Consider the following 25,735-nt stretch of genomic DNA (forward strand, 5'->3'; position numbering starts at 1 on the left):
TCCAACTACTCTCTAGGCGTCTTTTCTGGTGCTTCAACTCCCTCAGCTCCTCAGTGAACCAAGGAGCTAAATGAGATCGGCGCCGGGTCAGAGGCCGCAAAGGCACGACCCGGTCCAGAGCTCCAGCGGCCGCCCTATCCCAGGCGGCCACTAGGTCTCCAGTCGAGGCGTGTGCCAGAGCCTCAGGGAATGGCCCAAGCTCCATCTGGAACCTGTCAGGTTCCATCAGGCGCCTGGGGCGGAACCATCTTACCGGCTCCGCCTCCCTGTGGCGGGGTGTAGCGGTTCGAAGGTTGAGACGAAGGAGAGAGTGATCAGACCATGACAAGGGCTCGGTGACTATATCCCCTATCTCGAGATCACTCAACCACTGTCCAGAGACAAAAACCAGATCCAGCGTGTTTCCCCCTGTGTGGGTAGGGCCATGAATTAACTGGGTCAGGTCCATGGCTGTCATGGAAGCCATGAACTCCTGAGCCACCTCCGACGCCTCACCCACGGATGGCAGGTTGAAATCCCCCATGACCATAAGCCTAGGGGTATCAACCGCCACCGCGGCGATGACGCTGAGTAGCTCGGGCAGGGCTGCTGCCATGTGGCAGGGAGCCAGGTACATGATCAGCAAACCCCTCTGAACCCCGTGACCCCATTTCACAAGGAGGGATTCACAGCCGGCCGTCTGAGGAACAGTGGCCTCCCTCGGTCTCAGACCATCTTTAATGATAACCGCTACCTCCCCGCCCCTCCCCTGTGACCTTGGCTGATGGAATGCATGGAAACCTGGTGGGCACATTTCAATGAGGGGAACCCCCCCTCCTGGCCCAACCAGGTCTCCGTAATACCTGCCAGGTCCGCACCCCCCTCCTGAATAAGATCACAAATGAGGGGGGCTTTATTTACTACGGACCTGGCATTGCATAGCATCAGCCGAAGGCCTGGGCCCTGAGGGTCTATGCAACCTGGAGAATGGGTGGAGCCTTGGGGGCCAGAGCACGCCATCGCTCGTAAACAGCGGGTGTGCGCTCCCCTAACACGATGTGGCCCCCTGCTCCCGCCATATCTACCCCTCCCACCCACAGTATTGATGTTTGAAACACTATCTGGATGAGCTCTGACACCCCCCTCGACCCCAGGTCCCCCACCCCCCTCGCCGCACTTCGAGGCCAGACCCAACCCTCCCCCTTGTGGGTTTTCCCCCAAACCCACAACCCGAGTTCTAATTCGACCCTCCCCCTCCCTGGGACCCCTTAAAAGTTTAATTAAAAAATTTGATAAAAAACCCCTCAACCCCCTGGTTTTCACATGCCACCTCTCTGGGTCCCAAAACCCATCCTTGAGGTAGGCCCTCGATAATGTGGAGGGCCAGATCTGCGAGAGGGGGGAATCTCGCAGCGCAAGAAGATCACAGGTAGTATACATCTTAGGTTACAACGAGGGAGGCGGAGATCGTAATCAGGGGTCCATTTGGTAATCCCGAAATCAGATGTAACACACAGCCATGAGGCTCCACTGGTAAATACACTGTCCTCTCACGACAGTTTGAGGGGTCTTTCACAGTTTCAGACAAACGGAGAATGACATCCAGCCCGCCTTCTCATGGCGGGAGGCCCTTAAATAGCCCTAAAGATAGAAATGCTCCATCCATCCGGTGGTGAATTCATGATGTAAGAGAAATGACCCCCTCAGTGGTTGCCACAATGGTTGTCCCAAGGTTGGAGAGAGTGATTTATAGTTCAGTCAGTCAGTTCATCCGGGGGTTAAAGATGACAGTCCCTGCTCTTCATAGTCGCATCAATATGATAGTTCCAGTAGGAGACACAAAACAGACGAGGGAAGGGGAGGGAAGGGGGGGGAGAAACCCCTTTACCTGGGGCCAGATGGTAGCCCATTTCACGGCCTAAACAAGGTCCGGGAGGGAGGGGGGGTGGGGGGAGAGAAGGGCTGGCATCAATGCAACAGGAAGAGAAACCCCTCCGCCGGCCACCAGCCCTTTCTCCCCCAGTTCTTCCAGGTAAAAACCCCCAGTTCTTCCTGGTAGCATAACCCAATGCCATGTCCCAGCCTCCAGTACTTTCCTCGGAGGCCTCCAGGTCCTCTGCAGCCGCCAGGATCTTCCTGAAGGGGTCTCTCACTCACTACCCAAAGCCAGAAACAGGCTGCTGGAATCCCCTCCGTCACTAGCCCCGCCATCAAGGCCACCATTGCCTTCGTCTCTCGCAACGCCTCTAGCAACGCTGCTAGCAACGCTGCCGCTGCCGCTGCCGTTGTTCTCTCACAGCCGGTAAGCCACCTTTCTCCCTTCTCAGTTGGGACGCGGCAGCAGCGCGGTTGCAGCACGGCTGCAGTTCTCCATTCGGTCGACTCCGGGTGAATCCTGAGGGGTGAGAAAGGTCTCAAAACGCTCACCCCAGTCTCATCCAGCCAAACGGGGGGTCGTTGATGGTCAAGACCCCCCTCGACACCCCGAAACGTCCAAAAACAACCCCATCTGACCGCAGCACTCAGGGAGCGGCCGCCATCTTGCACATGCTCAAAGGAGAAGCAATAGATGAGAGGCCTGAAGACTGAAGGGGACCAGGGTTCAGTCAAGCCCCTCCTGAATCCTTGGTCCGAATGAAAATAGGGGGAATAATGTAACCTTCTTAGTAGACACAGGGGCATCTAAACAAAGCTGCTAGCTCCCTTTTCTAAAATATCCAAGGGGTTAATGGCTTCATAAATCGTTGCTCCATGCTGAAAACCCTGAAATGTTCCTTAGATGGAAGAAATATAGATATGCCTGCATGTCCAGTTTCCTCCTGGGTCGTGACAACCTATATAAGATGGGAGCTATTCTGTCCTTTGATGAAGACAAGATGTCATTAACAATGAGGCACCCCCCAGATGAAATATGGTGAGAAATATGGCTCAAGAGGGTCAAATCTCCAATACCTGGCAGGAGTTTGAAGTACAGGCAGAAAAGCTGTCCCCGCTGCATTACAATAAGCCAAAGGCAGAGAGAGATGGAAGGAAGCTGTCTGTCGAATTGCGGAACTAACTAGTGGGAAATTAACCCTTAGGCAGCCAACTACCATTTACACCAGCCATGCGATTCAAGGAGTTTTAGAGACAAAGGGCCATTTGTGGCTGACAAACCCCAGAAATTACAAGCATCAAGCTCTCCTCACTCAGAAACCACGAGTGATCCTGAAACAAACAAATGCTTTAACCCAGCTACTCTTTTGCAAGCATTGGGTCCTAAAATTGAAACAACATATGCAGGTCAGCACAGCAACCAGAGTGGAGCAGACCTTCCCAAGCCTGACTGACCAGCCTTACCAGGACTATAAGAGAAAAAGCAGACAAAGGTGTGCCTTGAAAATCACCTTAAGTGAGTAAATGCATTACCACTATTACTTTGATCTGTGTGATGTTCTCCACGTAAAGGAATTAGATTATCTCCTTTTGAAATACTTCAAAATCATATAGGAGACCTAAGCCAGATAGGAACTAAGTGGGTGAATCAGATGGTGGGAGAATTAAATAAGCAAATACAAGAAATCCAACAATATTGTGTGTCCCTTAGCCCACCATTTTTGACCACCTCTAGTTATAATATTCAAATAGTAGTAAGAAATAAATGGGAAAACATGATTGTAAAAATGAAATGAATAATAACTGGAGTAATTGTCTTTTTATTTTTGAAATCTAGACAATGATAAGTTTTTTTTCTTTTTTAATCTTTTTCTAGAAATATGAATAAGTATAAACTGTAACAATTGAAATACTTTAATGGTATATGATGGTGAAAGTAAAAAGGATTAAGTTGTAACTTGGATACCAGCTAGAACAATTCTAAAATTAATTAGGGAGATTGTAACGATTGAAATATTTTAACATTTATATTGTGATGAAGGTAGAAATGATTAAATTGTGATTTGGAGGATTGTATGGGTAAAACTGTCATGGGTAAATGCCTCATTCTTGAATGAAAGAAATATATGTTCATGAAGTACCAAGGGTTAACTTATTCTTCCTTTCCTAATGTATTCCTCACTAAACACTCCCCCTTCCTAATCCCGCCTCCCTGGTATAAAAGAAGATGTACACTCATTCTCCTTGCTTCTATCTGCAATCACTCTGTGAATATAGAATGCCTTCTGTAAATAAACGATCTTCTGTTTGAATACAAAACCTCTGAATTCTTTATTGAGTCCGATCCTCGAATTATGGCAACAATCTGGTAGCAGAGGATGGTTGGCTGACTCAATAAGAAACAGACATGCCAAAGAAAGAAAACTCCAGAAACAAAAAAGAAAGACCCAACACCAGGGCACACAACAAAGAAATGGAAACAGATCAAGAAATGATCGATGAATCTACAATAAAAACAACAAAAGAATCTGAAAACTTCACTACAGATGACGAAGAGGTGATCGATGAACCCATCGACCAAGAAGTGAGCGAGACAGAAAACAATACGCTCAGATTAGAAATACTAAGACTGCTGAAAAGCCAAAAAGACGACAAAAATCTCATCGCGAACCTCCAAGACATCATAAAAGATAGCGGAGCAGCGAGAGAAAACCACATCAGCACATCTGAACCAAAAGACCACAAAATGGTAAGCGAATTACCTATAGATGAAAGTATAACCAAAAAAAAGACTAACGGTCCCGCGCAAAAGTTTGAATGGCAGCCATCTTGGTTTTGTCAGCCCGCCAAAATGGCCAACTCAGAACCAATCAGAAAGCAGAGTTCAAAATGGCTGGCGCGAAAGGCTATGCACAACATAAGAAATAAAAAAGAAAAATTCTACTCATCAGAAGAATCTGACACAGACACCGAAGAAACACCAACCGAACTACAAATCGAAACAGCTATGAAAACACTTTTTGCAACCTTCGGTCCGAATCTAAAAATATCAAAGAAATCGACGAAAGTACCAAAGCCAGTCGATCAAATAACAAAGAAAAGACAAACAGCACAATCCAAAAGCAAAGATACAGAAGCAAGCGAGCAAGCGTTTCAGCATCTATCCACTCCAACTCAAACAACAAGAACACTAACGCCCAAACCCAGAGAGCCTTGCAAGTACTCGCCCACACCGCAAACGCTTCCGGGAGCCAGAGGCCTCAACCGAGACGACTACGATGGAAAGAAGCAAGCCCCGATCTCCACCTGGACACCTAAAGTCGAGCCAGAGAGCGAGTCATCAGAGGAAGAGCACTGCGAGGGAGCTACAGCAACGAGAACCTCCCCCGACAGCTTCAGGAACGAAATGATCTATGCGCATGCGCAAATACGCCCAGATGAATATAGAGACAATAAAGAACAGAGAGAGCCATTCAGACTAATCGCGAGTATACCTACACCATTCTGCAATTATCAGCATATACAGGACCATGGACAGCCTCCAGTTGTAAGTAATGCAACAAATAACATTGGAAATTTGCCTAATGATTTTCCAAAATTGAGAATAGACGGTGTTAATTTACAGGAATGGAGTCAGCAACTCCAGGTTGTTTTCTTAAAAGAAAACTTATTGTTTTTCATAACTAATCCTCCTAAAAAACCATGGACACTAAAATTGGACTGCCTACATCACAGAGCATTTTATTTACTAATCTCTAGTATATCACCTGCTATCTATCATAGTATTAAGCATAATCTAACTGTCTCAGAAATAATTCATTGTATGTTTAAACTGTTTCATAGTGAGAGTGTGGCAACCACAACTAGAATGTCTAAAAAATTTTCTCAGCCAGGATAAAACCTGGAACTACCATAAGTGAACATTTACTATTACTAAACACAACTAGAGCAGAACTTCATTTAAGGGGAGAAATAATATCTGACCAGACAATGAAAAGCATTATTATTAATTCATTAGACCCATCATGGGACAACTACATATCACATTTAGATACAATTAATCTAGGATACCTATCTATAGAGAGTTTATCAAATAGGTTAATTGCTGAAGATAATTTGAGAAGAAGCCGCTACAGTACACACAAAGAACATAGACAGATCAAAAGGGTAGTATTCCAAGACAGGCATCAAGATGCAATTGAGTGTTATAACTGTGGGTCTAAAGAACATTATAGGAGAGACTGTCCAAAACCTCCTAGGGAGAGACAAAGACATGACACAAGAAACAGATATCACGATAGACAATCATCTATTGACAGATACAGACATAGAAACTCACCAAGCTTTAGAGAACATAGAGGGGGCAGAGACAACTCAAGGGACAGGAAGCCTGGATCATTGTACGGATTAGATAAACACACAATAATCAAAAACCAAGACTCAAAGGATAATGCCTGGCTCATTGATTCCGGGGCAACAAATCACACAACACACGATAAGAAAATATTATCTTCCTTCATAGAAGACAAATTTGTAATTAAAGTAGCGAACCAAGAGGAAGTCCAAGTCATTGGAAGAGGAAATGTAGAATTACCCGGTCTAGGGAAAATAGAGGGGGTTCTATTAATACCCAAGATACCTCACAACATTCTCAGTGCAATAAAGCTAAGCAGGGACTCTAACATAAATATAATATTCTCAAAGGGAAAAGTAACTCTAGAAAAAAACAAGGTAAACATAGGTAATATAATTATCAAAGGAGACTTGCCATATTTGATCACAGAGGAAAGATGGCTACACAACATTAATTCAAACGTAGAAAATAACACTAGCATAGAAAATGAAAATGATATAGATAGTGACAATGAAGAACATGAATCAGAACATAATGATAAAACTACATCTGACAACAATAGACACACTAACAAAAGACCAATAATTGGAAAACCAATTCATGATGAATGTGCACATATATTACATAGAAAATTAGGACATGCCAGTTTTCCTGTAATACAAAAAATGATTGAACATGCTGAAGGTGTTAAAATAAAAGACTGTAAAAATTACTTGGAATGTTCAGTATGTAAGTCTTCAAAACTGAGAATCAAGCCCAGACCCAAAAAGGCAACAAGATCATCAAATCATATTTTTAATCTAATACATATGGATCTAGTTGGCCCATTAACTCCATCAATTACATACAAAAAACAATATTTTCTTACTATTGTAGACGACTACAGTCGTTATGGTTTTGTCTACACCTTAAGACACAAAGATGAAACATTTCAAAAGTTTAAAGAATTTTATAAACGTGTAGAAACACAACACCACATACAAATAAAACAAATCATGACAGACAGAGGGTCTGAATTCATGTCAAGGGAATTCTCCCAGTGGTTAAAAACAAAGGGAATGTTACATTTCACCTCTAGTCCTTTCTCTGCTTTTCAAAATGGAGTAGCGGAACAAAGAAACTCGACACTACAAACCATGATTAGATGTACATTAGAGGATGCTAGGTTAGGTAAGCACTTCTGGTCAGAAGCACTGTTATATTCCAATTATATGCTTAACCGACTTTGGTCTAGTGTCATAAACAAAACACCATACGAATTGATGTATAGTAAAAAACCTAAGATAGCCCACATGCATGTGTTTGGAGTTACAGCGGATGTACATATACCGAAACAATTAAGACGTAAGGGAGATAATGTATCTAGAAGGCTCAGGTTCATGGGTTATGAAACAGGTACAAAAGGATATAGATTTATTGACAATAATAACAAATTCATAATCTCTAGGACCGCTGTATTTCACGAACAGGCCAATTGGTCTAAAATACATCTCAATGAAATACTTCCAATAACAAGACCAAATATTGAAACACAAGATAAAACAAAAAAGGAAAGACAAACTGTAACACACAAAAGAGCAGTACCAAAACATGGATGGGAAATTGCCCCAAAATCAAAACAGATTCATTAACACAGAAGGAAGCAAGATATTTACATGATAACAACAGTAGACCAGAGAGAACAATTAGATGCAACAGGAATCAAGTACCAGAAAGATTTAAGGATTACATAATGCACATAAATAATGAAACACCAACACCAAATACATATGATGAAGTATTAAAACTCCCCACAGAAGAAAGAAAGAAATGGGAATTAGCCATGGCCAAAGAAATGGACAGTTTACGAGAACTTAATGTATTCACTCCAGCACCAGTCCCAAAGGATAAGACAATTATAGGCACTAGGTGGATATTTAAAATTAAAAATCTAGAAGAGGATAACACATTATATAAAGCAAGATTGGTAGCACAGGGCTTTGCCCAAAAATACCCTGAGGATTATACCGACACATATTCTCCCACAGTGAGAACTGAAAGTGTTAAGACAGCTTTAGTGATAGCCTCAGCTCTTAATCTTGAAGTTTTTCAATATGATATATAAACTGCATATCTACATGCAAAACTTGATAAGGAAATATATGTAAGAGCTCCTCATAGTCAAAACACAAATAGGAATGAAACATGGTTACTAAACAAAAGTTTGTATGGATTGAAGCAATCCGGCAAACGTTGGTATGAATGCTTGGTCAACGTACTCAAAACTATGAACTTCAATGCCACAACAGCAGACAATTGTTTTTTTGTTAGGAGAGAAGGTGAATCATTAGAATTTGTGTTAATTTATGTGGATGACATTTTATATATTGGCAAACATAAAGACAAGAGAGATACATTTGTAACAAAACTAGGGGAACATTTCTCATTAAAATCATTGGGGAAAGTAAATAAATATCTTGGAGTACAGATTAATAAAACTAAAAAGGGATTTAGATTGTCTCAAAAGGATAAAATTATTGAACTCTTGAACAGATGTAATATGAATGATGCAAAACCTTGTGATACCCCAATGCAGGCTGATTTCATAAAAAAATATGAATGAATCATCTCCTGAGTTTAATGATAATATGCTCTATAGATCAGTTATCGGTTCTCTTTTGTATATTGCTAATTGGACCAGACCTGATATTGCTCTACCCCTTAATTTATTGTCCAGATATGTCAGTAAGCCTCTAATTTACCATTGGGAAGCAATTAAGAGAGTGTTGAGATATTTGAAACACAGTTTAGACTTCTGCCTATTGTTAGAGCCCAACAATGTTGAAGAGCTTGTTCTCACATGTTACGCTGATGCTGACTGGGCAGGCGATACTAAGAGCAGGAAGAGCACTTCCGGTTATGTATTCTTTCTTAACAACTGCCCAGTCTACTGGTATACTGGAAAACAGGATTTAGTAGCTACTTCGACCACTGAAGCAGAGTATATTTGCCTGTCGAAAGCTTCTAATAATCTCATCTGGTTTAATGATTTATTGACTAATGTTTGGAAGAGTCCATCACAGCCATTCACTATATATGAGGATAACAAAGCCGCAATAGAGATATCTAGAGCAGATGCTATTGGTCAAAGATCTAGGCATATAGATATCAAATACAAACATGTAAGACAATTGTCTCAAAATGGATTCATCAAAGCTATTCATTGTGACACTACAGAACAAATAGCTGATATATTGACTAAACCTTTACAATCCAAACAACATAAATATTTAACCTCAAGATTGTATGTTCTATATTATTCTGACTCTGAATGTAATTACTGTTGTGTGTCAAATCGGCATTTAGAGGGGGATTTGTCATGGGTAAATGCCTCATTCTTGAATGAAAGAAATATATGTTCATGAAGTACCAAGGGTTAACTTATTCTCCCTTTCCTAATGTATTCCTCACTAAACACTCCCCCTTCCTAATCCCGCCTCCCTGGTATAAAAGAAGATGTACACTCATTCTCCTTGCTTCTATCTGCAATCACTCTGTGAATATAGAATGCCTTCTGTAAATAAATGATCTTCTGTTTGAATACAAAACCTCTGAATTCTTTATTGAGTCCGATCCTCGAATTACGGCAACAAAAACACTGGAAAGAAAAAAGTTTAATGCCTAGGTGGAAGGGCCCGTATACTGTGGTCAGGTGTTCCCACTTGCAGTAAAAATGTTGGAATCTAAGTCTTGGATTCACTGGACTCGAGTTAAGTCCTCAGTTTAGGAATATTGAGAGGCAGACCAGACCCAGGCCCGACCCCTAGTAGTACGCTTGAAGAAGCACCCCCTATAACTGTCCTACTGGCAACGGGCAGGCAACATACGGGGCAGAAGAGGCCTTACTGGTGTCACACCGGAAGCTGACCCTCTACGTACGGCTGAAGATTTGGAATGGGAAGTCAAACATATATAGCCATAGGTACACTATCTCTTATTTTAATAAGCGTACTTGCTGTTATTGTGATTAGTTGTGATTTGCTGTATATAGTATGCTGGAATCACCTCTTCCCCAAAAAGACAGGTGCTAAATCTAAAATCATTGACTGTGACAAAGAGCAGTACGAAACTCCTGTAGATATTTAAGCCAGGGAGTGAGCTCTCTGTGGGGCTGCTCTAGCTCTAGGAATGTGGATATTGTATTAACAAATAAGGGGTGGTTCTGTGAGATACCTAAGACTAATATTGCCTTTTCCCAAGTCACATATAACCCTAACCTTCTTCCTGATGTGGTGATTTTGTAGATTAAGAGAATTGTGATTGGATAGGTTCTGTGTAGAGGACAATTATGAGTTTTCTGTGGCTTTGGCTATTATTGGCAAAGGGCCTAATGAGTAATAACACCCTGAACAGTAGTTCCCAATGTTGTGAGAATGCCCAAGTGACCCCCCTTGCTCTTAAGGAGCTGGGGAAGTTGAAAACCCCAAAGAACAGGGCAGGAACAGATCACAAGGTGTGAACACTCTGGAACAGGCCAACTCCCGCCAACGACGTATCATCAATAGGTGGGGTCGGTACCCTGGACCTAAGCCAACCCCAAGACCTAAAGACAAGCATCTGACAATCCCAGAACAGAGTGGGGTAGAACAAAGGGAGAATGGGCCCCTGTAACAATTGAGAAAAGGGAACTACATGTTAAGAATACTGTAATTGAGTTAAAGCCTAGTTAATTAGTCTGACCCTACCCTAAACCAAAAATGCTGGTTCTGTTTGTCTGCTGATCCTTCATCTAATAATGCTGTTCCAGTTGAGCCAGATCTTTGGGTCAGGACCAGGGCCACAATAGTCCTTGAGAAAAATATTAAATGGAGAACCAAAGTAGCAGTAGCCAAATTGCAAGGAGACTTTTATAACGCCATCAAAAGGCTGGGGATGAACCGTTCCCCATTGTTAGCCCTATAGCTGTTGGTGTGGAAATCCTAGGGTCACCCTCCTTGTGTGTAAAGTGACATCAGGAACCAGATATTCTTGTAGGATCCCTGATGGGAGATTAATGTCCATCAGAAATACACTTGACCCTAGAATGACACTTATGGATGTAAACATAACTAGTGGCATTTCTCCTTATGCCCACTATTTATTTCAACAGAAGGTCACTTCTCAATACCACCACATGTCTCCATTAGATCCAACACAGGCTTATGTGTCCTATTTCCCCTTGGAAGTGCAAGCTCCTGTTATCTTTTTGAAGGCACAATTCTCAGAGATAAGCAAAAGGACCCTACACTAGAAGTCCCAATGCAGTCACTGGTGGCATGCTAGTGGCAAGGACTTTAGGGGTCTGGACTAATGAGAAAAACCAATGAGCCCATGCATTTTCCATGAACATAGGTGTGTGTGTATGTAAGAAAAAATAGGTGCTTTTTATGTGGGAAAAATGTGTAATTGTGTTTACCTACAAACTGGATTGGAACATGTACATTTTCCCCAAAATAGGTGTTGTCAGTGGAGAGCACACTATCCCTGTTCCCCTCATGGGGCATGTTCAAAAAAAGGGTCCCACTCTTGGTCCCACTATTAGCAATCCTGAGGATAGGGACTGCTGTTGGAACAGGTATAGGTGGAATGGCACACTCCATAACACAGTTCAAGCAATTGTCAGAGGAGTTCCAAGAAAGCCTGAACCAAATTGCAGGGACCTTGGTCAAGGCCCAAGAAGGTGGTTTGTGTGTATTCTTGGGAGAAGACTGTTGTTTTTACATGAAAAGTCAGGAGTGGACAGAGAAATTGCCAAAGATTTGCAGGACCGGACATTCAAAATGGGTCAGAAGTTACAAACAACTTTTGTAACTGTGGTTACAAAATGTGTGAAATGTGGTTCTCTTAGTTGTCTGGGCCTGGCTGGATTAGACAGATGTTATTCCTGTTGTGACAGGCCTGGCTTTTATTCTTTGTTCAGACAACTAGTTATGAGAGCAGTGAAAGAGATAAGAGTTGAAAAATGAATTGATTTGATGGAAAGCCTTATAGACTGTAAAATGGACCCTGATCTCTTTGATGAAAATGAAGTTTCTGATGCAGGAACATATGTACAACTCTCAACTGGGTAATTAGAAAAAGTGCTTCAGAGAATAAGATTGGAATTCATATGCATTACTTGTCTTTCCTTTGCATTACTATATATTTAATCCTGCATTGATTATGTTATGCCAAATATATGCTTGCCTTGCTGATTAAGCTTTGTAATAGATAAGACTCAATTGTAATCAAGTAAAATAGAGTCTTAAAGGGGGGATAAGGCAGAATGTAAAATGAAATTAAATATAAGAGTGAAAATAATACGGGGTCAGCCTAAATGATCTCTAAGGGTCCTTTAATAAATATAAGAGACAAATACTGGGTTCAAAAAGTCAAACCGCAAGGTTACTCAAACCGCAGGTTAGCTCACCATTCTACCGTTGCAGAGTTCAAAATGTCAAACCACAGGCAATAGGGGAGGGGGGAGCTAGCTAAAGTGATGTCAATGAAGTAGGAATTATAGCAAATAAGAAATAATGTGAATAAAATAGGAATCATACAGAGTCAGATATATGGGCTCTGGGGGACCCTCTCTATTCACATTATTATAAGGGGAAGACGTGCTTAGATACATGAACTCTGAGAGAACCTCTCTATTCACATTATTATAAGAGAGGAAAGTGCTTGTTGGAGATTACATTAACAAACCGTTAAACCCCATTAAGTGGTAATATATCTTCTGAGACCTAGATGTCACGAAAGGACCGCCATATGGAAAACATCTGAGTGACCTCACTGTGAATGACACAAAGACCTATATGTTACAAAGAGTTACTTAATCCAATAAATTTACCCAAGGACAGTAGTAACTCTCCCATTAGCAACTCCGAGCACTTAAGAAAAGTTGTGTGGCTAAAATAATTTTATAAACTAAGATTAATGCTTTAAGTAATTAGATGAACATATTATCCAATGTATGTAACCATATAGGGAAAGTCGGATGTATGATCTCATGTTAACCATATATGGAAAATGTATGATCTCACTGAATCCTTTGTCTTAGAAATGTATAAAACCGTTGTATCAGAGTTCTCTCCTTGTTCAAAGCTTCATGTACAAAACTGGCTCTGAACCTTGCGCAATAAAACTGTCTCTGGCTGACCTAGGAATGTTGCTTGGTCCTCATCATTCCACAACAAAAGAGGCAGATCTAAGATACTTCCTGTTTTTTGTTCTATAAAGATACGTGTCTTAAAGAAGGACTTTTGTTCAGGATGTAAAACAGAATGCATGTCTGAACCTTTTGGCCAAAATAAAAAAGCTATTTCTGATCTCGAAATTCATCTCTGTTGTTTTTCTGCAACACACTCATGTCCATTATATCCACACCTGGGTCCTATCTCCACATATGACCCTTCCTTTTGCTTTGACGGTTAGCCTGTCTATCTACTTCCCCCCTCCCTTCCCCCTCTCAGGGTTCGTAGTAACTATGAGGCAGCAAAAGATGGTTTCAACCAGGTTCACTTCAGAATTGACAATAACTACTTTGGGTAAGGTGACCAGATTTTAACATTGGTAAAGAGGGACACCATTGACCGGGGGGGGGGGGGGGGGGGGGGGGCGCTAGTCAAAAATAACTTTTTCAGCCCTCTGAGTAGTCCATGTGCACAAAAGGACTACCCAGAGGGCTGAAAAAAGTGATTTCTGACAGGTCCTCGCACTTTTGACCGGTCTTCACACTTATTTATTTTTCTTTTTATTTTATTTTAAATTTATATACCGCCCTTCTCCCTGAGGACTCAGGGCGGTGTACAGCCAGAATTAAAAAACATGGAATACAAATATTAAAAACAATTAAAATATATATAAATTTGGCCCAAAATTAAAAATACAAACCAATTAAAACATTTAAAATTTCTTCTTAAGCCAGCCCGGCTTGCTGGAAAAAGTGGGTTTTAAGGGCACGGCGGAAGGCGCTAAGGTCTTGGATTCTCCTTATCTCTGGGGGCAACTGATTCCAGAGGGTAGGTGCCCCCACAGAGAAGGCCCTCCCCCTGGGGGTCACCAGCCTGCATTGATTGGCTGATGGCACCCTGAGGAGGCCCTCTCTGTGGGAGCGCACGGGACGATGGGAGGTCGTTGGTAGCAGCAGGCGGTCTCGAAGATAGCTAGGCCCGATGCCATGGAGTGCTTTAAAGGTGATAACCAGCACCTTGAAGCGCACCCGGAAGACCACTGGGAGCCAGTGCAGCTCGCGCAGGAGCAGTGTTACATGGGAGCGCCATGCTGTTCCCATCACTACCCGCGCTGCTGCATTCTGGACCAGTTGGAGCCTCTGGGTGCTCTTCAAGGGGAGCCCCATGTAGAGAGCGTTGCAGTAGTCAAGGCGAGAGGTGACGAGGGCATGAGTGACTGTGCACAGGGAATCCCGATCAAGAAAGGGCCGCAACTGGCGAATCAGGCGAACCTGACAAAAGGTCCCCCTGGTTACAGCTGTCAGATGTTCCTCCAAGGACAGCTGCCTATCCAGGAGGACTCCCAGATTGCGAGCCCCTTCTGTGGGGGCCAAGGACTCGCCCCCAATAGTCAGTGATGGAGTCAACTGACTATATCGGGATGCCGGGAGCCACAGCCACTCAGTCTTGGAAGGGTTGAGCTTGAGCCTGTTCCTCCCCATCCAGATCCGCACAGCCTCCAGGCACTGGGACATCACTTCAAGGGCATCATTGGGGTGGCCTGGGGTGGAGATGTACAGCTGGGTGTCATCAGAGTACTGGTGGTATCTCACCCCAAAGCCACGGATGATCTCGGCCAGCGGCTTTACATAAATGTTGAACAGAAGGGGCGAGAGGACCGATCCCTGCGGCACTCCACAGATAAGAGGCCTCGAGGTCGACCTCTGCCCCCCTGCCAACACAAACTGCGACCGGTCGGAGAGAAAGGAAGAGAACCACCGCAACACGGTGCCTCCCACCCCCAACTCTTCCAGCCGGTGCAGCATGATACCATGGTCGATGGTATCAAAAGCCGCTGAGAGATCTAACAGGACCAGAACAGAGGAGCAACCCCTGTCCCGAGCCCTCCAGAGATCATCAACCAATGCGACCAACGCCGTTTCCGTGCTGTGCCCAGACCTGAAACCTGACTGGAACGGATCTAGATAAGATGTTTCCTCCAGGAATTGTGGGAACTGTCGCGCGACCACACTCTCAACAACCTTCGCCATAAAGCGAAGGTTGGAGACAGGACGATAGTTGGCCAATATTGCCGGATCCAGGGACAGCTTCTTGAGGAGAGGCCTCACCACTGCCTCTTTCAAGGCAGCGGGAAAGTGGCCCTCACTCAGCGAAGCGTTGATAACACCCTGGAGCCAGCCTCGTGTAACCTCCCGGGAAGCCAGTACCACCCAGGAGGGACACGGGTCCAGTAAACATGTGGCCGCACTAAGTCTCCCCAAAATCCTGTCCACATCATCGGGAGTCACAGCGTCAAACCCCTCCCAGATAACATTCTCAAGACTATTCCTCATCACTCTGCCCTGATCTACCCAGTCAGAGTCCAAATCCCACCGGATCTGAGCGATTTTGTCATACAGGTATTGTCCAAAATCCTCCGCCCTGCCTTCCAAGGGATCCTCCCGCACTCCCGGATGGAGCAGGGAGCGGGTCACCCTAAACAGGGCGGCCGGACGATTCCCTGATGATGCAATAGAGGCAGAAAAGTAATTAAACTTTGCCGTCTTTATCGCCACTAGGTAGGTCTTAATATGCGACCTTACCAGTGTTCGATCAGACTCAGCGAGACTGGCCCTCCAACCGCTCTCCAGGTGTCTTTTCCGGCGCTTCATTTCCCTCAGCTCCTCGGTGAACTTATGACTGGTCATCATTTATGCCCATTGTAGCATTCTTAACAACCGTGTCACTCATTTCACAACTGCTTCTCTTCACCATGGTGACAAGATAGGGCAAAAACGTAAAATGTGAGGACAGTCGTAAGTTCGAGGAGTGGTCAAAAGTGCGAGGACCAGTCAAAAATAACTTTTTCAGCCCTCTGAGTAGTCCATATGCATCAAAGGATACAGCAATAGAGAGGGATGAAGGAAGGGAAGGGAAATTAGAGTAGGAGTAAGGGTAAGAGAGGGAGGAAGAGAGGAGGAGAAGGAGAAAGGAAGAGGAAGTAGGGAGAAGAAGAGGGGGGGAAGAGAAAGTAAGAAGGAAAGAAAAGAGAGAGGTGGTAGGTTTGAGGAGAAAGATTGCTGTACAATAAAAAAGATGAAAGGGAAGAAAACCAACCCCAAACAAATATAAAGATATTAAGATAAAGAATGAATTGTTAAACTTTAAAGAATAAAAGAGAACAAATATGAATAAATAGCAATAATTAGAAACACACATACAAACATACAATGTATTTTCTTTGAACAGAGTATTTGGCCGGTTCACAAATTTAAACAGTGTTTAGTCATTTCAATTAAATTTACAATTTCTATATTTCCTTTTTGCCATATTTATTCCTCATCTATTTTTTAAAAAAACCAATATTACCCTTCATCCTCATCTGTAATCTTAATCAAATTCAATTTTTCCCTTCTATTCTATATTATACCCCTTCCCATTGTCATCTATTTTTATATCCATCCTCACATTGGTTAATTATGTAATTATGTAATACAGTTGTTTAATACAAATTCAACATTTTAATATAAATCAATTAGTTATATAACTATCTTTTTTGTATATTAATCAATATGAACATGAATATTCCAATTATTTCCATGCAATCCAATTTCTTACAAATTAATTAATTATATTTACCAATAATAATAAACCAAATAATTTCCCCCATATATTCCTCCAAACCACAACTTAACCATTTCTGCTTTCAACACAATATACAATTAATAGTATCTCAATTATTACAATTCCCTAGTTAAATAGAGCTTTTTTCCTTTTGTGTTTTAAAATCTTGAACCTCCTCTTTTGCCCTAAATTTCCCATTGTTTGCAGTTTTGCATCTACCTTTTTTGGTGAGGAAAAAGAAAAAGAAATCTCTCTCTGCCTCATTTTGTCACGTTGCAGCAAAGACCCTGCTTTACTTTCAGTTTCGCTTTTTCAGCATAGCTAGGGGAAAAAAACATTTGCTCCAGCAATTTACCTCTTTGCAGCTAGCTAGCAACAGAGCCCTCCGCAAAACAGCTGAGAGCAAATCAGCTGAGAGTCGGGAGGCTGATCAAATCAATTTATGGTAATTAACCTATGCTGAAGCTGAAAGGGGCTGTTTTTTCTATTTTTGCAGGCACCAGTCTACTCATTTGTTTCCTTTTAACACTTATCAGCTGTAGGGCAGCCCTTTGAAGCCCCGCGGCAAGAATTTAAACAGTTTTTTTCCCTCTAGCCATCAGCTGGGACTGAGCAATAGATTGGGAGTGGGCGGGGTAAGCGAACGGGGACCAGCGATCCAACAGAGGCAGAGGGTGAGGGTGAGTGAAAACCGTATATTCCCTTCCCGTTCTCCCGCCGTTCCCTAGCTTGTCATGCATTCTTTCCAAAAATCGGGACTTTTTTAAAACGCCGCGGGACGCGGGACAAATTGTTAAAAATCAGGACTGTCCCGCCAAAAGCCGGACGTCTGGTCACCTTAACTTTGGGAGATGCTTTTCTAGTACAGTGGCAGTGAGATACTGGAAAAGAAAACATATACAAGAGAAATGCAACCAAGCACCTGACTATCAGTTGCTAGGTAACATGTATGTATAGGTGTGAGGCTTAGCGTTCTCCTATTTTTGGCTTTTTGTAAGCATCTCATTAGCTACTATGGGAACAAAATCCTGAAATAGACAATTTTGATTTGATCCAGCCTTACAATATTATAACAGAGATTTTATGATATTATAGTATGATATTATAGTATAGGGTTTTTTTTTATTATGAGGAAAGAAAGGAAGAAGTAGGAAGGAGAATCTAGAGTTTGAAAAACAAGGATCTCTACAGTATTGCAAGGATAGACAACCGAGCATCTCAGACATTTTACATTCTTCACAGCCTCAACCAGTATGGGCAGTGCATGATATTGTCGGAGCTTTCATTAAAATGTTTGTAAGAGATACAGTATCTTGTTAAGATGTATAGAAACAAGGAATTTTGATTTAGTTTATTCAAATTTTCTCACATCAAAGCCTCAAGTCTTGGTAAACAGATATAACCTGTTCTCCTCTCCCTCCCCTTGCCCTTCCCTTCCCTCTTTTTTTATCCATCCCTAAACTACTCACCATCTTATTTCCTACTAAATCTGATCTTGACAATTGTGATATATGCCTCCTGCTTGATTTTTCTTTCCTTCTTTTTGCAACCTATCTTCTGTCAGTCTTCATCTTTTCATATCTATTGATGTTCTCAACTACAAATGTATATATTTTATAACCTGATCCCTGATTTATTTTCTACCCCTTGCCTTTCCTGTCCTGCTGATGTATATGACCTATTATAACCTTTCCACATCATGTCCTTATCCGCTTCTCCATCCTAACTTGTTGCTTTCTTGCCTTAATGGCAATTTTTCATTTCTTTCATCTTGGCTTTCATGATGTCTGGTGGTTTTTTGTTTTTGTTTTTGTTTTTGTTTTATTGAAAAGTTTTACAGAAAAGAAAAAGATTTCCCCCCCCACCCTTTCCCTCCCCTCATCCCACCCTCCTCCCCGACTTCCCAGAGCAAAATACAAGGTATTTCAATTAACAATCATAAGCTAAATTAACCTATCTATCCTTAGACTACTAAATCCCCCCCTGAAACCTTAACTCCACTATAGATAACATAATACTTCTAATACTTAACATTCATTCATAAGCTATTTGATATTTTCTTGTCTGATACTTATTTTGAATGTAATCAATCCATCTTCTCCATTCCGATACGTATCTTTCTTGTGTATAGTCCTTCAAATACGCTGAGATTTTCGCCATTTCTGCTAAATTCGTTACTTTCAATATCCACTCTTCAATAGTAGGCAAAGAATCCTTCTTCCAATATTGCGCTACCAACAGCCTGGCTGCTGATATTAAGTTCAAGATCAATTTAGTCTCTAATACTGTACAATCCGTCGTTATACCCAGTAGAAACAATTGAGGAGTAAATTTCAACCTTTTTTTCAGAATGTTCTGCATCACCCACCAAATTTTTATCCAAAATGCCTTGATTTTCTTACAAGTCCACCATATATGATAATAAGTTGCATCATCACATTCACATCTCCAACATTTAGCTTGCAAATTCGGGTACATACATGATAATTTTTTAGGATCTAAATGCCATCTATAAAACATTTTATAAAAATTCTCTCTCAAATTTTGTGCTTGCGTAAATTTAACATTTCTAACCCAAATCTTTTCCCATGTGTCCATCATCACTGGTTCCTGAAAGTTTTGTGCCCATTTTATCATACAATCCTTAACCAATTCCGTTTCTGAATCTATTTCCAATAATGCATCCATGTCTGGTGTTCATGAGGTGCTGTTCTTCTCTTTCTGCATTTTGCTGTTCAATTACACTGCTGTTTGTCTCTATCCTCCATGGTATTGTCCACCTGAACCCAAACTCACCATACAGTCAAGGATGTGGATGGAGTCCTCTGCCGGTATAAGAAGATCCTGTACGCTTTTCAGAAAATGCAAAGCATGAGTTGGGCCTTTGAACATCATCGGGTGGACCGTAACACTGTGGCCTTGACCACCCCCATAGCAGAGCTCCTTATTGTTGAAGTGGGTGAGTTTGACCCATCTAAGGAGTGTCTGCTTGAATATTCCCAATGATGTTTCATGGCGCTAGACAATGAGACACTTAAGAAAGTCCAGGCCCTCAAGAAAAGCAAGCTTCTACTGCCCATCACTTACCGCTTCAAGACGAAAACAGACTCTCCTGGCTCAGCTGCTGTCAACTCTGTCCCCTCTCCTGCTGTGCCACCCAAGCAACTTCTGCCAATCGCTGAATGCTACAAGCGATGAATCCTCTCCTGGAGCTACTGCTAGAACCTATGTTGCCAGTCCTTTGAGCTCTATTTTTCTGTATCTCCTGCCCCCCCCCACCCCATTACTCACCAAACTCTCACAGTGTTCCCTTGAATTTTCTACCATGATGCACAACAACCTCCCACCTTTTCCTAGGTTTAAATACTAAATGAACCCGCCGTTTCACAGGAAGGGCCAGTGTATCTTTACACAAATGGCCTGGGTGTGGCTTCCTAGGATTATTACTTTACTATAGATCTGCCCATCTATGCTTCCATCTTTAAAGGCTTCCCCACAGCTACCGGATTGTTTTCATTCTCCTTCCTTCCACCTGAGAGTTTGGCCAGAGGAGAAACAATGGCAAAGGAGGAGTTGGCAGCCATAATATGTCCTATCCCACAATCAATAACATCATGGATAGATTGGTTGTAATTGTTGCACAGGTAACTTGAAACAGCTAACCTTGTTAATTAACTTATGGTAATTATAGCCTTGCACATAAAATATAAAGCCACACATTTTTTAAAAAATAAACTCCTGTCATTTGGGGTACATGAAACAAATGATACAACAAGAAGATGGTAAAAGTTTGCAAAAATATTTCTGTCAGCAGCAGTATGTTCCCAACTTTGCTGGTTAGGCTGATTTGGTTTTACCTTAAGGGCAACCACCTAATAGTTAATAGGTTAAATAACAGTAACCTGAGGGAGAGGACTTGCCTCAGTGAGCGTCAAATTACTCTAACCAACAGAAGTTATCCATTTCTAAACTGGAAGTAATGTGGATAAAAGAGGGAATCATACAGAGTCGGATGGATGGGCTCTGGGAGACCCTCTCTATTCACATTATTATAAGGGAAAAAAAGTGCTTAGATACATGAACTCTGAGAGACCCTCTCTATTCACATTATTATAAGAGAGAAACGTGCTTGTTGGAGATTACATTAAAAAACAGTTAAACCCCATTAGTGGTAATAAATCTTCTGATGAGGCTTAGCTGTCACAGAAGGACAGCCAGATGGAATACATCTGAATGGCCCCACTGTCAGATACACAACAACAGACACAAGAAACAAAGAGTCACTTATTACCTCTTATTACCCAAGGACAGCAGTAAATTTCCCATTAGCAACTACAAGCACTTAAGAAAAAGTTGTGTAGCAAAGATAATTTTATAAACTAAAAGTAATGCTTTAGTAATTAGATGAACATATTATCAAATGTATGTAACCATATAGGGAAAATCGGATGTATGTAACCATATATGGGAAATGCATGATCTCACCGAATCCTTTGTCTTAGAAATGTATACAAACAGAGGTATCACAGTTCTTTCCTTGTTCAAAGCTTCAGGTACAAATCTGGCTCTGAACCTTGCGCAATAAAACTGTCTCTGGCTGACCCAGGAATGTTGTTTGGTCCCTTCATTCCACAACAGAAGAGGGAAGATAAAGTTGCATGATGCACTTCTGTAGTCTTACCTCTCCTTGTTTGAAAACCTTTTCTGCATTTTCTGAGCTGTTAGCAGGTGCTACTGGTACTGTATCAATTCCCTTTTTTGCTGTTGTTGTGGTTACCTTTATTCCATTTTCTCTACAGTGTTGCTATGATTGAAAGAATTGCAGAATTGAGCTGCCTCTGCTTTCCTATTGTCTCCCAAAGGTATTCTCACACCCTGAGCTCCTACCATATTTTTTACCTCATAGTTTTGGAAGGTATTGCTTAAACCAGGGGTGTCAAACTCACGGCGTCACACCGGTGTCACGTGACATATCAGGACTTTTTTCCCCTTCACTAAACCGGGTGAGGGCAGGGCCAGCACGTGACACATACGGCCCACGAGTTTGACAGCCCTGGCCTAAACCTTTTTCCTAGTTATTGTCCTACTCCAAGCCCTCAACTGGATTTTTCTGCTGGCAATTTTATACTTTTCCCCCCTCTCTCAGTATGTTAGTGAGGAAGTGTGTTTGAATGCAAGGACTTGAATTATATGTTGCATTTTTTTTTTAAAATTTGATTTATATGCCGCCCTTCTCCGGAGACTCAGGGCGGCTTACAATGTGCTCAACAATAGCCTTCATCCTTTTGTATATTTATACAAAGTCATATTTTTAAGGGCGCTTCCTTTTTATTCAGTGTAATTAGAAAACTGTTCCCACTGTGCCTGTAATTTCTTTCTCTCCAATGCTTTTTCTGTGTTAAAAAAGGAAATTAAAAAGAAAATATTAAAAAATTTATTTTATTTATTTATTTTATTTTATTATTAGACTTCTATACCGCCCTTCTCCCGAAGGAAGAATCGTGAAATCATAGCTCGTCTTTGTTCAGATTTGCAAGAACCAAACACTGCGCTGAACCTTTGCGCAAATAAATGCATCTGTCTGACCCAGGGATGTTTTCCAGCCTTTAATTTCTATAACAAATATGCCCTGCAAATGTAACTGCATCCATGCAACATGTTAAGTATGTTCATCTTTTTCAACGCCACAGTATGCTATGTAAGCCCAGCATGTGAAATTAGTTTAGTATATTTCACAAATGAAAACAAAAATATGACTACTGTCTCTCTTCCGCTATTTTGTACATTGACATCGAAAACTCAGCCACCGCACAGGGACTCTGTAAAAAATCCCCAGGAAGCACTCGAGCAACATCCGGCGGAAATACCCAAGAGACCTTTATTTTTAAGAAGCCATGGCGCTTTATTTTTTGGTTTTAAGCGGGCATACAAAGGCATGCTTCAGGCGTTCGAAAGGTTTTAAGACGAAGGAAATGACGTTACAAAGAGTATCCGAGTCTCTCCGTAAAAATCCGAAACTTTCCTAGAGAAGCAGCCTTTCCCGAGGGCTTCTGAGACGATTGGGGGTGGGGACTAGTTAGCGGGGAAAGCCAGCCGCTTCTCGAAAGGCATTCCGGAGATAGCCGAGAATTTCCGTTCACATCCGAAGAGTCACCGGAAGTTGCCGAACTCCCAGAGAAGGTGCTGTTGCGGCCTACTGCATGAGGAGGACCTGGGCTGGCAGCCGCCACCACCGTGCTAGGCATCAAGGGACGTCCTCCTCCCTTCTTCGCAGCCATGTCGGACTTCGATGAGTTCGAGCGGCAGCTAAATGAAAACAAACAGGGTAAGCAAGCGTGGTTGGGGGCAAGGAAGTCGGCCGGGTTCAACACCAGAGGGAGAAAAAGAACTACGAGGTGGCGGCGGCGGCGGCGGCGCTCCCCTTTAACCGCTGGCCGTTCCGTTCGTCACACCGCTGGTTTTCGACGCGGCCCATCGGCTGGCCCGTTTAAGAGAAGGGTTGGAAATCCTCGTGCGCCCGGCCGCCTCCTCTTCTTTACCATCCCCCTCCCTCCGCCTAATTTGGCGCGAGTCTGAAGTGGATCGTGGGGGGCGGGGGGGTTAGGAGGCGAGGACCGACGGTTGGCGGCCGAGTGCGCGGCGTACGTATAAAAAGGAGGGGGAGGGGGCAAGGAAAGGGGGGTGGGGAACGTCGAGGGGGGGCAAGGAAAGGGGGGGGATGAAAGCCCTTAGTTTTTCGGGGGGGGGTTCCAGAGTTAGAGAACGCACGTGGTGCGCCCTCTCCCCTTCCTGGAACCGAGCGAGTAGGCGAGACCGGCACTTGGGAAGGACATCCCTGCCAGGGCGGAAGAAAGGCGAACCGCGGAGCGTGCTTGGTTAGCTGCAAGTTGGGCGAAATCTGCTCGGCCTCTTTCCTCGGGCGCCATGGTGGAAGGGAAGCGAGTGGTGGCCTGGCTTCCTAGGCTCGCGGGAGGCTGTTTCTCAGCGTTACTAAGGCCATGTGGCCTGACGGCTCAACTGTAACAGGATCCCAGAGTTGGAAGGGACCTTGGAGGTCTTCTAGTCCAACCCCCTGCTCAAGCAGGAGAAGCTATACCATTTCAGACAAAGGGTCTTAATCTAATCTAATCTAATCTAATCTTTTCTTCAAATTCTCCAGTTTTATACGAAGAATATGACATTAAAACAAAAATGGATCCTATTGTGGGAAGCCACCCCCCCTCCTAGAAGAATGAAATACTTTGAGGAATATTAAAAAAGGCAGATTATATTTCCCAAAGGGAGAAATGTGGTTTTTTAGAGACAGAAAGCAACCCCCACTTTCCTTAATCCACAGCAGATGTCAGCATTTATATACTGCCCTTCTCCCAAAGGGACTCGGGGCAGTGTACAGCCAACATAAAACACACAAATATAAAATTTAAAAACAATTTAAAAATATTAAATAGTTTGGCCCATATCTAATTAAAAAAAAGCTACCCAATTTAGACATTTAAAATTAAGAATTAGCAATTAAAAAATTAAAATTAGGCCAGCCCGGCTTGTTGAAATAAAAGCGTCTTGAGGGCCCGGCGGAAGGTACGTAAGTCGGGAATCCTCCGCATCTCGGCAGGCAATTCATTCCAGAGGGCAAGAGCCCCCACAGAGAAGGCTCTCCCCCTGGGGGTCGCCAGCTGACATTGCTTGGCCGATGGCACCCAGAGGAGCCCCTCTCTGTGGGAGCGAATTAACCGGTGGGAGGCTATTGGTAGCAGCAGATGGTCTTTTAAATATCCAGGTCCTAAGCCATGGAGCGCTCTGAAGGTAGTAACCAATACCTTGAATCGCAACCGGAGGACCACCGGGAGCCAGTGCAGCTCGCGCAGGAGAGGTGTTACATGGGAGCGCCATGACGCTCCCATAACCACCCGCGCGGCCGCATTTTGGACCAGTTGGAGCCTCCGGGTGCTCCTAAGGGGAGCCCCATGTAGAGAGCATTACAGTAGTCCAGGTGGGAAGTGACGAGGGCATGAGTGACCGTGCGTAGGGAGTCCCGATCCAGAAAGGGACGCAACTGGCAGATCAGGCGAACCTGATAAGCCCCCCTGGCCACGGCCGTCCTATGTTCTTCCAAGGACAGCCGTGCATCCAGGAGGACACCTAAGTTGCGAGCCCTCTCCGTGGGGGCCAGCGACTCGCCCCCAATAGTCAGAGATGGCACCAACTGACTATATCGGGACGCCGGAAGCCACAGCCACTCAGTCTTGGACAGGTTGAGCTTGAGCCTGTTTCTCCCCATCCAGATCCGCACGGCCTCCAGACACCGGGACATCACATCAAGGGCATCATTGGGGTGGAGATGTACAGCTGGGTGTCATCAGCGTACTGGTGGAACTGCACCCCGAAACCACGGATGATCTCACCCAGCGGCTTCACATAAATGTTGAACAGAAGGGGCGAGAGGACCGACCCTTGCGGCACTCCACACATGAGGCGCCTCGAGGTTGAACTCTGGCCCCCTGTCAACACAAACTGCGACCAGTCAGAGAAAGGCGGAGAACCACCGCATCACGGTGCCTCCCACTCCTAACCCCTCTAACCGGCGCAGCATGATACCATGGTTGATGGTATCGAAAGCCGCTGAGAGATCTAATAGGACCAGGACAGAGGAACAACCCCTGTCCCGAGTCCTCCAGAGATCATCAACCAATGTGACCAATGCCGTTTCCGTGCTGTATCCAGGTCTGAAACC

At 43.3% G+C, this 25,735-nt stretch overlaps 2 protein-coding genes across 3 annotated transcripts in view; both read left to right on the top strand.

Annotated features, from left to right (window-relative positions):
* CCDC106 (coiled-coil domain containing 106) overlaps window positions 1-20,202 on the top strand; it is a 70,845-nt gene extending 50,643 nt beyond the window's left edge. Inside the window, 1 exon segment of the mRNA XM_070944773.1 lies at window positions 19,808-20,202. Coding sequence (XP_070800874.1) covers window positions 19,808-20,202 — 395 coding nt within the window.
* A 2,815-nt stretch (window positions 20,203-23,017) lies between these two features.
* U2AF2 (U2 small nuclear RNA auxiliary factor 2) overlaps window positions 23,018-25,735 on the top strand; it is a 118,601-nt gene continuing 115,883 nt past the window's right edge. Inside the window, exon 1 of one of the 2 annotated variants that reach the window (XM_070944476.1) lies at window positions 23,018-23,329. In XM_070944476.1, coding sequence (XP_070800577.1) covers window positions 23,281-23,329 — 49 coding nt within the window. In that variant the 5' untranslated portion in view covers window positions 23,018-23,280. The remainder of the gene's footprint in view (window positions 23,330-25,735) is intronic. The other variant, XM_070944474.1, reaches the window with a different exon arrangement.

The sequence above is a fragment of the Pituophis catenifer genome, unplaced genomic scaffold, assembly GCF_029215685.1.
Source record: "Pituophis catenifer annectens isolate HBS135680 unplaced genomic scaffold, rPitCat1.0.hap2 SCAF_5, whole genome shotgun sequence".
Taxonomy (NCBI): Eukaryota; Metazoa; Chordata; class Lepidosauria; order Squamata; family Colubridae; genus Pituophis; species Pituophis catenifer.